Source organism: Miscanthus floridulus, chromosome 7 (genome assembly GCF_019320115.1).
Source record: "Miscanthus floridulus cultivar M001 chromosome 7, ASM1932011v1, whole genome shotgun sequence".
NCBI lineage: Eukaryota > Viridiplantae > Streptophyta > Magnoliopsida > Poales > Poaceae > Miscanthus > Miscanthus floridulus.
The window spans coordinates 99,827,967-99,840,767 of record NC_089586.1 but is presented as its reverse complement, the minus strand read 5'-3'; the positions used below and the strand labels follow the sequence as shown (position 1 = coordinate 99,840,767).

At 50.9% G+C, this 12,801-nt stretch overlaps 2 protein-coding genes across 2 annotated transcripts; both read left to right on the top strand.

The window, feature by feature from the left end:
- The first annotated feature begins 466 nt into the window (after positions 1-466).
- On the top strand, positions 467-1,875 carry LOC136463959 (ethylene-responsive transcription factor 2-like). Its single transcript, XM_066462925.1, has one exon. The coding sequence runs from the start codon at positions 552-554 to the stop codon at positions 1,527-1,529; it is 978 nt and encodes a 325-aa protein (XP_066319022.1). The 5' UTR covers positions 467-551; the 3' UTR covers positions 1,530-1,875.
- Positions 1,876-9,941: 8,066 nt separating this feature from the next.
- LOC136467426 (protein ROLLING AND ERECT LEAF 2-like) lies at positions 9,942-12,586 on the top strand. Its single transcript, XM_066466119.1, has 3 exons — positions 9,942-10,735; positions 10,837-10,982; positions 11,423-12,586. The coding sequence occupies exons 1-3, from the start codon at positions 10,192-10,194 to the stop codon at positions 12,455-12,457; spliced, it is 1,725 nt and encodes a 574-aa protein (XP_066322216.1). The 5' UTR covers positions 9,942-10,191; the 3' UTR covers positions 12,458-12,586.
- The last annotated feature ends 215 nt before the right edge of the window (positions 12,587-12,801 follow it).

Genomic DNA, 12,801 nt, shown 5'->3' with positions numbered 1-12,801 from the left:
AATAAAAAATATTAATATTTATTATATCAAATAAATATCCCAAGATTAGTTACGAAATGTATTTTCATAATAAATTAATTTGGAGTCATAAATGTGACACCGAAAATTTGGTGAAATATGAACCACTTTAACTAGTATGCAACACCTAGTTACATTCTTTTTGACAGAGGTAATCCTAACAGAAACTATAAATGCGTTGGTAATGAATTCCAAGATGTATTGATTTCCTTATTATATATGTAAGTACGGAGTAATATACTACAGTCAAACATATTTATAATTTGTGCCACCAGAACCAAAGCTGCTATACTAGTTTCTTCCGTCCCTAGCTTCGAAAACGATCGAACCACGTGACAGTAACGCCGGAAAATTCAAGGAAGGTCACCTAGAAGCGCGACGACAAATGGCAATGCGGCTGCACCACTCCGGTCACCGCTATATAAACCCGGCCCGTGCCCAACCTCCTCCGAATCCAAAAAAATTCTCCGAACAAACGCTTAAAATCCCTCCAAACCACAACATCACGTGACGGAAACGCAGCCCCAACAAAGATGCTGCTGCTTAACCCGGCGTGCGAATCGGCGGCGCTGGACAGCATCCGGCATCACCTCCTGGACGAGCCCGCGGCGTCGTCGGCGGTGGCGACCATGAGCGCGAGCGCGAGCGCGGCTCCGCGGCCGGTGTACTGCCGCACCACGAGCTTCGGCAGCCTGGTGGCGGACCAGTGGAGCGAGTCGCTCCCGTTCCGGCCCGACGACGCCGACGACATGGTGGTCTTCGGCGCGCTCCGCGACGCCTTCTCCCGGGGCTGGCTCCCCGACGGCTCCTTCGCCGCCGTCAAGCCCGAGCCCCTGGCGGCGTCCCCGGGCCCGGACGACTCCCCCTACGAGCACGGATCCTATTCCTCCTACCTTGGTGGCGCGGCTGTCGGCCTTCTTCTCGCGGAGGAGGAGCCTGAGACGCCGACCCAGGCGGCGGCGATGACGCCCGGCGGGAGCGAGGAGGAGGCCGCGGCCGCCGCCGCGGCGGTGGCCAGCAGGGGGAAGCACTACCGCGGGGTGAGACAGCGGCCGTGGGGCAAGTTCGCCGCGGAGATCCGGGACCCGGCCAAGAACGGCGCGCGCGTGTGGCTCGGCACGTACGACAGCGCAGAGGACGCCGCCGTGGCCTACGACCGCGCCGCCTACCGCATGCGCGGCTCCCGCGCGCTCCTCAACTTCCCGCTCCGCATCGGCTCCGAGATCGCCGCCGCGGCCGCGGCCGCCGCGACCGCTGCCCCTGCCCCTGCTGTGGGAGACAAGCGGGCGTCCCCCGAGCCGACCGCGAGCTCCGACTCTTCTTCCCCTTCATCCTCCTCGTCCTCTGGCTCTGGGACACCAAAGCGGAGGAAGAGAGGCGAGGCCGCTGCCGCGACCATGGCCATGGCCCTTGTCCCACCCCCGCCGGCGCCGGCGCAGGCTCCCGTCCAGCTGACCCTCCCGGCCCATCCATGGTTCGCCGCCGGCCCGGTCCAGCAGCTAGTGAGCTAACTATTGCTGTATCAATGGGATGCGGTTGATGGATTCAGCTCAGTGCAAGAAGTCAAGAACAGAGCAACAAGATGCGCGTCAAGCACACACTGCTCCAAGAAATGCGTGCTATGAGCTCGACGAAATCGTCATCAGGATGTTCCTGGTTTGCATCATCGCATGGAATTGGTTCCTCCACGGTCGCTAGTGTGCTGTCCTGAGAAGCTTGTAATGTGGAGAACCGGTTTGTGGCGTCATTGCATTGAATTCGGATGAGTTGAAATCGGAAGCTTCTCTGTGCGAGGCTGATGGTGGTCCTGGTGCAAATTTGCATCAGCATTTCTAGAATGGATATTATTCTTTGTTCTTTGGTGTTCAAAGTGGTTCCTTTGAAATCAGCAAATTCTAGTTCATTGTCTAATTGGAACGTGCACGCTGCTGTTGGCTTGATCCTGACGCAGAGTCCAACGCTACCATTTCATTGGACGTTTCCTCATTAATTTTTTGTTTAGTAACCCAACGCACACTAATTTTTGGTACTCAATATATATACTTTACAAAGAATAATTAATCCTTTATATTTACCATTAGCGATCACGCACTTGGCTCGTATAGAATGGTCACATGAGACGAGAGGGAGGAAACTGCTGTCAAACTGAAGACGAGCATTTCAAAACCAACCAGACGAGCAGGACAGCAGCCGTATTCAGATTACAGAATTCAGAGGGGGGTTTGGTTCGAGCTACTAAACTTTAGTAGCTACTAAACGATTTAGTCACTTTTAGTAACTCCAGAGTTACTAGAGAGAACTACTGCTCTTTTAGTAGCTTTTAGTCATAGCGTTTAGTTAAAAAGTTACTAAAGTGACTAAAAGCTACTAAATTTAGTAGCTACGGGGCGAACCAAACCGTTGCTTTGGCAAATTGTGTGGTGCGATGCTGATGGGTTGGTGGCTCGGTGCAGCATGAGGCAGCAGCATTGGGCACAGAACAAAACAGGCCTAGTTATCCTTTTTTTTTTTTAATTCAGGCCGGAATGTTAGTATCCTAGCCAATGAGGAAGCGAATTGATTTGAATAATGACCTCGTGCTTATCCATGATTGATGGTAGGGGGTCACGGTTCCACTGAACTGAAAATGAGGCGTTAGATGGTGTTTTGTGCTTAACAGCTGGCCTTCAATTTCCGGAGCGTCAAAGGTTTCAAAAGCCCGTAGGATCAGGGCTTGCGTGCGTGCAATGGAAGATGTAGCCGAACTTTTCGTCAAAAGAAGAAGAAGATGTAGCCGAACTGAAGACAGCCGAGGTTTCCATTTGCCGACTAGCACATTAATTTATTTGTTTGAGGACATATGACAATGAAAATAAATAAACAGAAAAGCTAGCCGAATCTCAGATGAAACAGTCGGCCGTGCCATGCAATTCTCGTATTCACAGAAATACAGAACATTATCTGGGTAAAAGGCTACACAGTACACAAGATTCGTAGGGATGCAAATAAGATAGCTGCTAAAAAGGCAAGACGAGCGAACATCTCACGTTCAGGTCTTTTTTCTTGTCAGCCACTTGCACATCATGCAACTTGTAATATCAAGCTTGTGCAACAAAATAACGATTGGAACATGTCTGTAACATATTTGTGATGCAGTAGAAGTTTTACTTTTCAAAAAGAAAAAAATAGCGCTTCTGCATTGCATATTGCAGACGAATAGCCGACAACGACGGCAAGGGCATGCCATTGCCATCAGATAAGCGCATGAAGTGATCCTGTCTCGTGCCCTCGCCCTTCTTCCGAAGCAAAGACAAAGAGACGGTCGGCATGATCTTTTCAGCATCAGCTCTCCAGACCTCGTTGCCCCGGTCTCACTGCTGATTCAACGTGACGGGCGACAGATCGACGAGTCCACATGATGCGCACGAGCCGAGAGGATTGATGTGATGACGCTTTCTAGAACAGACAGCGACCGGTGGCAGCCTGGCATCGGCTGCCGAGGGTTTTATCGAGCGTGTTCTGGCCGTCGATGACCCGGGGCCTTTCACACTCATTTTCACTCCCCCTTGTAGGAAGAGGAGTAAGCAAGATCCTTTTACACTCGTGCAGAGCAATGGATCTCGAGACTCCTGGAGAGCAGGTGAAGCACACGCAGCGTCCGAATCAGCCCGTGCAAAAGCAGGGTATGCCGCCGAGTCAGCTTGTTGACGCTATCTTGACGCAGAACGTGGTTGCCCGGGTAAGGGTAACGCACGGTGGCGCTCCGGCGACCACGACTCCGCGAGAGTCCGTCCCGTCGGGGAAACACGTCGAAAGTTGCAGCAACCGGGCCGCCGCCGTCGTGGAAGTAACCTTTCCTAGGGCTCTCTAGGAGCAGCACGGCGCGTCCAACGCTGTTGACACCAGGGTGGTGTAACACCCTAGTGTTACGAGTTTGCTTAGCACCGAGATTTAGATACGAGGGATTAGTCAAACAAGTTTTCGGGTTTCAGAAATTTATTACGCACGTGAAATGGTAAGTCGTTCTAATTGTTTGGCACGAAAAACAATTTATATAAATAAAAATAAAATATAACTTGTGTGTAATACTTAAGTAAAGATGACGAGCAAGTGGTGTAGTTAAAGATGCAGCTATAATTTGTGAAAACAAATGTGGTTAACTAGTGTTATTGGGAGCTATAATTTATGTTTAAAGTACCATTTTTGACGAATTATATTGAGCAAAATAGTTAAATAATGCTTAAATATTTTGCTCCTACGGGTTAGAGGTATGAACTATTGCATGAAGTAATTGTTGGTTGAAGTTAACAAAGTTTAGATCTATTAAAAATTGCGACAAAAGAGTTAATGGTTACTTAACCTCAATCGAAATCCTTAACTTTTCTAACTATAGAAAAGTAGTAAGACAATGCTATTTTGACATTTAATTTCTAACAAAAATATTTAAACACTAGCTGCATGTTTTGGTATTGTCGATTGCGTCAAAGTGAGTACATGAGCATGGTGTCGGTCGAAGTTGTGTTGGTTGTCACGTGGAACTCGTAAAAATTGTCCAAAGCCCCTTAGAACGCGTGACGGATCATGTTTCAAGGCTCTGTTCGTGAACTGGTGCCGGCGCGACGAGCTCATTTTGGCATGCTTCTATCTTCCTCTCTAGTTGCTCTCGGGCATGAGGTTTGCTTCGTTAGCTAGTGGGTAGTACCGTCCTCGGGTTAGCACAGTTAGTTGGTCTTTAGTTGAGTTAAGCGACAGCCTTTGGTTCACTTTAAAATTCGTGCGCATCACTGATAGCAGCCGCTCGGCCAGAGTTCGCGGTCACCGAGTGCACGCGCATGGCGGGCGCCGGGCTCGACTATTGTCAGCCGCGGGTTTTCTCCCTTCGGGCCAGCGTGTGTGCAGCTGTCGCGTGCCAACTAACGTTGTGGCGTGTCTCTCGCCTCTCCTTGCCTCTTGCTGGCCAACCCGCGTCGTGTCGCTAGGCCGCGCGCAGGTGCGGGCCGATGCCACGACGGCCGCCGTCTGCCGACGTGGCGTGTGTCTCAGCGACACATTTCACCTACCCGCCTTCCGGATCATCTACCGTGAGCTAGTGCCGCTGCCGCTGCATCGTGGCCATCTGGTCCAGTCGCAGTGCAGAGGTGATGCTCCTCTGCCTTGCTTGCCCCACTCGACGACGCCTATGGGCCCGCTCGAGTCTCGCCGCTTCAAGCCATGCGCACCACACCAAGCTCTTCCCTGCCTCGTCAGCTAGGAGCACGTGCTTGTACCGCTCCGTTTTAACCCGCTTGGCCCACCCGCGTGCCTCTCTGCGACATGGCAGCAGTAGGGGCACCGCACTTCCCGCTCTCCCAATTCACCTTGCTCGAGGCTCCGCAACTCGATTCCTCGCACCAGCAAGTAGCCTAGGAGGTTATCTAGTAGCCTGGCCCGCACCAAGGCGCAGCTGGGCATTGTGGTCGGCCAATTTGGCATCTAGATCGTCGTCGGTCGAGATGTCGCCGTAAACTTGAACTTTGGGGAGAGGTATGATTGGGGCGGTAGTAGTTCGATTGTTTGTAACCATGAACTCGCCTTGACCCCCTCCATCCGGTGCTCGCGTTATTTTGTCCAGGGTGCTCACCAGCAGTGCGGTGACGCGCTCGGGACGCCGCAGCGCGGAGCGGTCACACGTGGCCAGGCCACCTCGGCACTCCGCCGCCTCAACCGCCACCGCAATATGAATTCCGGTGAGCTACTGGTGCTTACCCGCTATCTCCACCACCCGATAGTGTCGTAGGTCGTCGGGACGGGCGCGCCGCCGCCGCAGTTAGTCACACGCCGCTGCTGCTCGTGTCTATGCGTCGCCGAGTTCTTAACCGCCGCCTACCCCTGCGGGTTTAGCCATAATGAGTGATCGGCCCTTTTGGCCTGCCGTTGCGGGTCTTGGTTGCCCGATGTAACCACCGTTGCCGTCGGTGAGCTGCGTCGTCGCGAGCGGGCACGCTAGGGACCGCCCCGTTGCAAAGACAACATTTTGCGGGGTGTTTTGTGAAAAGCTCTAGTCTGGTGAAACAGTGTTGTACTGTATCGTTTGATTTTCTAAGAGTGCGAGTCCTCTTTTAGGCAAGCGCGAGCGGGCTCCTTACCACGGGCCGCTTGGTGGGCCAGCCTGCTATGCGTGTGGCTGCTCATGCGTGAGCCGCTTAGGCTGCTGGGCCGAATCGTTGGCCACCGGCCCTTTTTTTTTCTAAAGCATTTTCTAATTTAGTTTCTAAAGGTAAATTTGTAAAGTCAAGATAAATTTGTGTAGATGTCTAAAAATTGTGAAACCAATTTTGTTAAGTCCCTAAAATCATGACCTATCTGCTAATGTATTTTGTTCACATAGTTTTATAATATTCTTAGGAGTTATATAATTAAATTGAGATACTTAATATTGTCAAAATATAAACTTGTAGGAATTGTTGTGATGAATTGGTGATAGTGTGTTGGCTCTGAAACTTTCACAGTAAATTTTTCACATTATTTAGTGCTCACTATAATTTTTGTAGCTCCATAGAAATTAGTTTGTTAAGGTAACTCAATGAGCCATAGTACAAAAATATATATTTAATCAATCAAATGTCAAAAAAATTTGGGGGTTTGTAGGACAAAAAACATTTTTCGGAAACGAGCCTTACTTGGCGACATGGATATGTAGATTAGTACATTAGTCATTAAGCTAGCTCTTTAGCTCGTGGAGCGTAATCATATTATAGAGTTGCAGTTATTATTGATTAATTGCGTCTCTGCGTTGCATCCACGTATATCATAATAGGAACAACGATGGATCGCGGAGATGACCGAAGTAGCGAAAAAGATGGTGCCTTGATGATCGTGTCACTATGATAGAATGCTAACTTTTGATTATATCTTACCCAGGCAAGCCCTGGTACATAACCCCTAGTATTTTGCATTTTATTTTATGCTTGTGCATTAAGTTTAAGGAGTTGAATAAAACCCACTTGCATATATATATCATTATCCTATGAGTTTTACTAGTATGACAGGATCGTGCATATTTCTATGCTATAGGATTCTGGTAGAAGTCGAGTATTGCCTGTCACTCGCGAGAGGTTGTTATTATATTACTATCACCTGAAAAATATATATGAATGATAATTGGAGACCGGACGAAATGGTACTTTAGATCTAGACTTGGTTTAGCATTCGAGCGAGGCTCGAATTGCACTTGTTCTGCCTGTGTCGATTGAGGACCGTCCGTTGCATTGGATTTTAGTCAGGTCACATACTTACTATCCTGAGCACATACTTGCTTATGGGAGCGGAAAGGCTCGTTGCTCTCTTGTCGTGGGTTCCGACTCTTTCCGGACCGACTGATTGAAGGTGGGAATGTTGGAGGTCTAAGCATCACATTGAGTTCGGGAGTCAGGTGTGGGGGCTTGGAGTCCAAGTTTGGATGGAGACCTGGACCCCTTGACAGAAGAGTGGTGGGTTGGTCCTGCTTGTGCCTGGGCTACAAGCGAGGCGTGTGTTTCGCGGTACCCAGCTAGAATACATTGGTTCGCGAACCGCCGTGTGATACGGTACGACTTGGCTTCGATCTAGCACCATAGTATGAACTGAAATATAAAAGATGGTAAAATAGTTCCGATTGCTTACCACCTGCTTGAAAAGTAGCATAGGTGCTTACATAGGATGATTAGCTAATGGACTAATGATGACTGCTAATAAAATTGACTATAAGGACGCACGTTTAGTAATGCTCCTGTAGATGCAATAAATCCACAAGCCAGATAGCCTTGCATATCATTGGAGTCTTTTCTTTCCTCCTGACGGATAAGTCTTGCGGAGTACAATTGAGTACTCAGGGTTTGTTTTACCTTGTTGCAGGTGACAGGTGGATGCTAGAGCTGACACTTATGTGTGGAAACCTTCTGATGGGCTCAGCGAGGATTTCCTTAGCGTTGCGGACATAGAGTTTATTTGAAACTTCCACCCAAAATGTTTTACCATGGAAAAACTTATAACATGTTATGATGTATATAATGGATCATCATGTTAATGTTTAACTTGTCATTAAATGATTTTATTTCCGCTGAAACTCTGATAACATGATTATAGTCCGTTGTTATAAACAATAAATATTATACTCTGACGTTGCATGGAAAGTAATGTAAAAAATGGCTAAAATGTTGTAAGCTTTATTCTCTCATTTATGATTCTGTTGAAAAATGTAGATTTTTTTGTTCTTCCATGAGGTGTGCTCGACAGAACTGTCTGATGTAGCTCACATTCAAGGTGCTTAGTGTTTAATGAAAAAGAAGTACCTCTAAAAAATGAGTTATTTTAGACGGCTCTGCCGCGGTGAGGCTGCCTAGCTACCTGCGTCCCTGCCTCACTGCCTGGTGCGGCGTTGGCTGTTAGGAATTTCTCCTTCCCTGTTTCCCGGGCCATCATGGACGTATCCATGCGTTCATGGGCCTCAATTCAAAGCCCATAGAGATCAGTGCACATAAACGTAAGCAAAATCCCACAACTACAGAAACCAGCGTACATAATCTCTGTCAACTGTGAGCCGATCAGTGTTCAGTCGTGCTCTGCTGTGCTGAACAAAATTCCCTGGACTTGGGTTCATTCGTCAGCTTTCATGCTGTCAAACCGCAAAGCCCATCGGTGGATCTGTAAAATTTTGCTTCGTGTCTCAGTAAACGCCAATCGCCTTACGGACGTTCCAACTTTTTCGGCCCTATTCGTTCTGCTGAAAAATCAAGCTGAAAATATTATTTGTTAATTTATTGTAAGAGAAAAACACTATATTAACTGATAAGGCTTAACTGATAAGTTCCTCCGTTGCGATAGACGTCTCTTCTCCTCTCCTCCGTCGTCATCCCCAAATCGCAGACTGCATGCACCAAAATGCGCTTTCGGAGCCGCTGCTCGTACGTAGACGACCAATCAGTCATGAACCATTCATTCATACGGCTTCGTCCAACGGCTTTGGCAAAAAAAAGGGGGCCCGTCGCAAAAGCAGGCGCACTGAGCGCGAAAGCAAAGCGGAGGAACAGGGGAAACAGTGGGAGATGACACGATGGCTCTAGAGGGCCTACCTACCGATAAGCTAGTATATGGTACTAGTATGGCTCATCCTCGGTTTCCTTAACCATGAATATTTAGATCCTCTGTTGTTCAAAGGATTTTTTTAGTATACATTTGGATCCTTCGTGCGAGATCGTCCTCTCTTATCCTCCTCGCTTTCGAGCCGACAGCCCACGATTCGAATTTTTTAACGTGTGCAAGGAATTAAGGAAAAAGGCCCACAGACATGCTTGAGTCGTTGTTGGAATGTTGGATTAGGATGATGATGATGACTACCTTTTGTGCTTGTGTTCAATTGGATGTCTACCGTGTGCAACGAGAATTTGGACTCCTCGTGGAGTGCTAGAACCACCGGCGCGCAGAACCTTGACTTGACCTCTGGCTAACACGTGCACAATCAGCATATATTCAGTTCAAATTAATACGAGGACACCTGTGCATGGAGCAATCCTCACCGTTCAATTCAGCTGATGCACGCGCCTTCGGCCTTAACCCATAAGCCATAGCCCATAGCACAGTGTTGAACTGTTGGTCAATTCGACATACATACTTTGAGGATGATGACCTGTTCACAATGTTAGATCATACATACGGCTTTTAGTTTTCTCATATGCACAGATCGAGTGTTCGCTCGTACTGACACGAGTCAGCTTACAGGTTACAGCAGCAACACGCAGTTGTACACTAGGTACTCAGCTGGAGTGAGCTGGTAAATCAAAATCAGCAAAGCAGCAGAGATACGTGGATGGCTTTGGGATTCTGTCTGGTGCACCCACCGAACCCTAAAAAAAACGCCACGCATTTGATACGCGTAAGCTCCATATGAATAGGCGCGATGCCCCTCCTTTTCCCACCACCTTCCCGTCTTCGCTGATCCCGTCCATCGCCTTTCTCCTCTTCCATGTCCTCCTTTCTATACCCTGTTAAGTGCGTGTTCATAACCAACGCGCCATCAAGATGATCGACGCCGATAAGTACACTCCCTCGAATGCTGCTGCTGCTGCTACTACTACTAAACCCTCCTAAACCTACTCGGCAGCTTCTCTCCACTGCTCGCCTGATCTCCTCGCATAATCTAGCTTGCAGCTTAGCGCCTTAGCCTCGAAGCAAGATCGAATGGGAGCCGCCTCGTCGCGGGAAGGGGACGCGGCGCGCGCGGCGGCGCGGGAGCACACGAAGCGGTGCCGGGAGCGGCGGCGGCTCGCGCGGGAGGCCGTGCGGCTGCGGCGGCACCTGGCGGCGTCGCACGCGGCGTACCTCCGGTCGCTCGGCGTCGTCGCGTCCGCGCTCACGCGCTTCGCGGTCGGCGAGCCGCTCCCGGTGTCCGACCACACCCCGCCCGCCGTGATCGCGCACCGCCCGGTCGTCGTCCCCTCCTCGCCGCCGCCGCTGCTCCGCGCCATCGAGCAGCCACAGCCACAGGGCGAGGCGCGGCAGCAGGAAGGGGGCAGCGGCGTTTCTGCTGACGTTGGAGTGGCGGCGGCGCCTACGCGGACGGAAGGCGTCGGCGTTGGCGGTGCCGAGGAGGAGCTGAGGATGGTGGTGAGGCACCGTAGCCTCGCGGAGGTCGCGGCGGGACTGGAGGAGTACTTCGTCAAGGCCAGCGTCGCCGGCGACACGGTGTCCAGCCTGCTTGAGGCCAGTACCACCGAGTTCAAGGGTAAGCCGCCGCGTCGCAGACGACTCACAGTAACTTTTTCACTGATTAGCCAATGGGATGAGAAGGCGTGTGTCACTGACTGACCACCTGAATTTGCTTAGGTGGCTCACACAGCTTCTTGGGCGCGCTCGGCTGCCTTTCGGCGCCACCGCTCGACCGCATCGACAGCATGAGCAGCCGGCAGAGGCACAGCGCCACCTTGCAGGAGCTCCTCGCATGGGAGAAGCAGCTCTACAAGGATGTCAAGGTGATCGAACAAAAAAAAACACAATTGCTTCTTGCATTATTGTTGCTAATTGCTAAAAGCAGTCACGATGATAATATAGCTAGCTTGTCTTACCACCAGAAAGACGTGATGTTAGGCCCCGTTTGGCAAAGCTCCTAGAGCTGATTCTTTCCTGAATGCAGGAGCTCTACCAAACAGTTCGCTAAAGAGAAGTGATTCTCTGCTGATTTTATGAAATAATTCTCTGAAAAAAGTAGCTTCTCCTGATTCTGTGAAGTGATTCTTCGTCATGATTTCAAGGTTTATGCTAAAGAATTCAAGGTTTATGCTAAAGAATCAAACAGAATTACTTTCAGCCATATAATCACTTCTCTCGTGGAATCAACTTTCATAAAGAATCAGAATAAGACAAAGCTCTACCAATCAGCCCCTTACAGTATTACTATACCGATACCATGCAGGCCAGGGTGAAAATGCAAATAAGGCACGACAAGAAGCTCGCCGAGCTGCGGGACCAGGAGTACAGCCGGAAGCTCGACGTGGACATCCAGAAGCTGAAGGCGGCGTGGGACAGGGCGCGCGCGCAGCTGGAGACCGCCTCCCAGTCCATGGACGCGACCTCGTCCGCAATCGCCCAGCTCCGGGACACCCACCTCGCGCGCCAGCTCCTGGAGCTCTGCCACGCCACGCTCGACATGTGGCGGGCGATGCGGCAGCACCACGAAGCGCAGAGCCTGTTCGCGCAGCAGCTGCGCGGGCTGAGCAGCCGCACGTCCATGGACCCCACGACCGAGATCCACCACCAGGCCACACGGGCGCTCGAGGCCGCCATGAACGCCTGGTCCGCGGCCATGGCGCACATGGCGAAGCACCAGCGCGATTACGTCCACGCTGTCCACGGCTGGCTCAAGCTCACGCTGACGCCAGTCAGCGGCGCCGCCGAGGCGGCGGCCTCCCCTGTGGCGGCGGAGCTCGCCGCGTTCGTCGAACGGTGGGGGAAGGTGCTCGACCGCGTGCACTGTGTGGACGTGCTCAAGGCGATCAAGAGCTTCGCGGGCGCGGCCCGCGCGATCCACGCGCTCCAGGGCGACGAGCTGCGGGTGGCGCGGCGCGTGAGGCAGTGCTCCCGGGAGCTGGACCGCAAGTCCCGGATGCTGCGGCAGGTCGAGAAGAGCTACTACGACTCGTACCTGCCCGGGTTCATGTCGATGTGGCAATGGGGCAGGCCCGCGTGGAGGGACCACATGCAGGCGCGCGACGCGGGCAACGAGGTGGCGCAGCGCAGGGACGAGATCGCGGCTTGCCGGAAGATGGTGGAGGACGAGATGCGGAGGCATGCCAAGGCCATCGACGCCACGAGGACGGCCACGGTCACCGGCGTGCAGGGGAAGCTGCCTGCCGTGTTCCAGTCCATGGCCGCGTTCTCGGCGTCGCTTGCGAATTCGCTGGAGGCCGCGTGCAGGGCTCCACAGCAGAACACCAACATGCAGCAGTAGTAGTAGTAGCTAATACCCGCTCATTCTTTTTCGCGTTTGCATTTTGTTTTTCATGTTTTCAGCACCTATATATACATACAATACAGAACACAAAGAGAGAACATAGAAATACGAATAAGGCACATTATCGTAGTGTTTTTGGCTGTGTTGTTACCCTTTGTAAATGCATGCAATCACCCCGCACAATGTTTCCATTGGTTTGCCAGGGGTTATCAATTCCGTTTAATAAGAGTCACATTCTGCAGAAAACTACATGCATTTGCACGGAAAACATAGAAATGCTAGCTTTATTATGGAATCGATTTGCGGAGGACGCTGCAATGGTTCAGATACAACAAAGAGAA

Bases quoted from the DNA above. Each gene is read 5' to 3' on its own strand.
- LOC136463959 (XM_066462925.1), top strand. From the start codon at position 552: ATGCTGCTGCTTAACCCGGCGTGCGAATCGGCGGCGCTGGACAGCATC.
- LOC136467426 (XM_066466119.1), top strand. From the start codon at position 10,192: ATGGGAGCCGCCTCGTCGCGGGAAGGGGACGCGGCGCGCGCGGCGGCG. The intron at 10,736-10,836 runs GTAAGCCGCCGC...GAATTTGCTTAG, and splicing joins CAGTACCACCGAGTTCAAGG to GTGGCTCACACAGCTTCTTG. The intron at 10,983-11,422 runs GTGATCGAACAA...GATACCATGCAG, and splicing joins AGCTCTACAAGGATGTCAAG to GCCAGGGTGAAAATGCAAAT.